This window comes from Tigriopus californicus, unplaced genomic scaffold, assembly GCF_007210705.1.
Source record: "Tigriopus californicus strain San Diego unplaced genomic scaffold, Tcal_SD_v2.1 Contig548, whole genome shotgun sequence".
Lineage (NCBI taxonomy): Eukaryota > Metazoa > Arthropoda > Copepoda > Harpacticoida > Harpacticidae > Tigriopus > Tigriopus californicus.
In genome coordinates this window covers 1-587 of record NW_026738901.1, presented here as the reverse complement: position 1 = coordinate 587, position 587 = coordinate 1, and the positions used below count along the sequence as shown (strand labels likewise).

The 587-nt window shown below is 45.7% G+C and overlaps 1 protein-coding gene across 1 annotated transcript; it reads right to left on the bottom strand.

Moving 5' to 3' along the window:
• LOC131892576 (immediate early response gene 2 protein-like) lies at positions 1 to 447 on the bottom strand (the record flags this gene model as incomplete). The annotated part of the gene is given in 1 exon segment (XM_059242376.1): positions 1 to 447. A coding segment is annotated over 1 exon segment (442 nt), but the record flags the coding sequence as incomplete, so codon positions are not given.
• Positions 448 to 587: the final 140 nt, after the last annotated feature.

The following is a 587-nucleotide window of genomic DNA, read 5'->3' as shown; positions in this document are numbered from 1 at the left end:
ATTCATCCTCCACATCCGAGTGATCCGAGTCCTCATTGTCCTCGTCATAGTCTTCGGGTGTGGTGGAGGCCGAGGGGGTGGTCTCCATGTCGTCGTCCTCCTCCTCGTCCTCGTCCTCCCCGGTGGGCGAGTGGTGCATGCCATTGGCCATGCTATTACTCGAGTTCAAGGCAAATTCACTGGTATAGCTGGACATGGGATGGTGTTGATGGTATTGTCCTGTCATCATCTTGTAGTTCATGTACATGGTTTCTTGCATGTACAAATCTCGGGCTTTGTTCAGCACTGTGGCCACCAATAAGTTCTTGTGCAAAGGCAGACCTCCTCTTTGGTTTCTTCCCAATTGAATCTTGCTCAATGAGAGTCCAATAATGCGCTGAACTTCACTAAGTGATGACATCTTGCTTGGAAAGTCACTGTGATGTCCACCTTGCATATTCATGATGAGCGATGATGATGATGATGATGATGATTTAATGTCACTTTTTCCAAAGATTTGTATTTGCGTGTGACACTTTGAAGCAGCACCCAATTAATAGCACGTGTGTAAAAATTCACAAGTCCCAGAATGAACGATGATATTTATA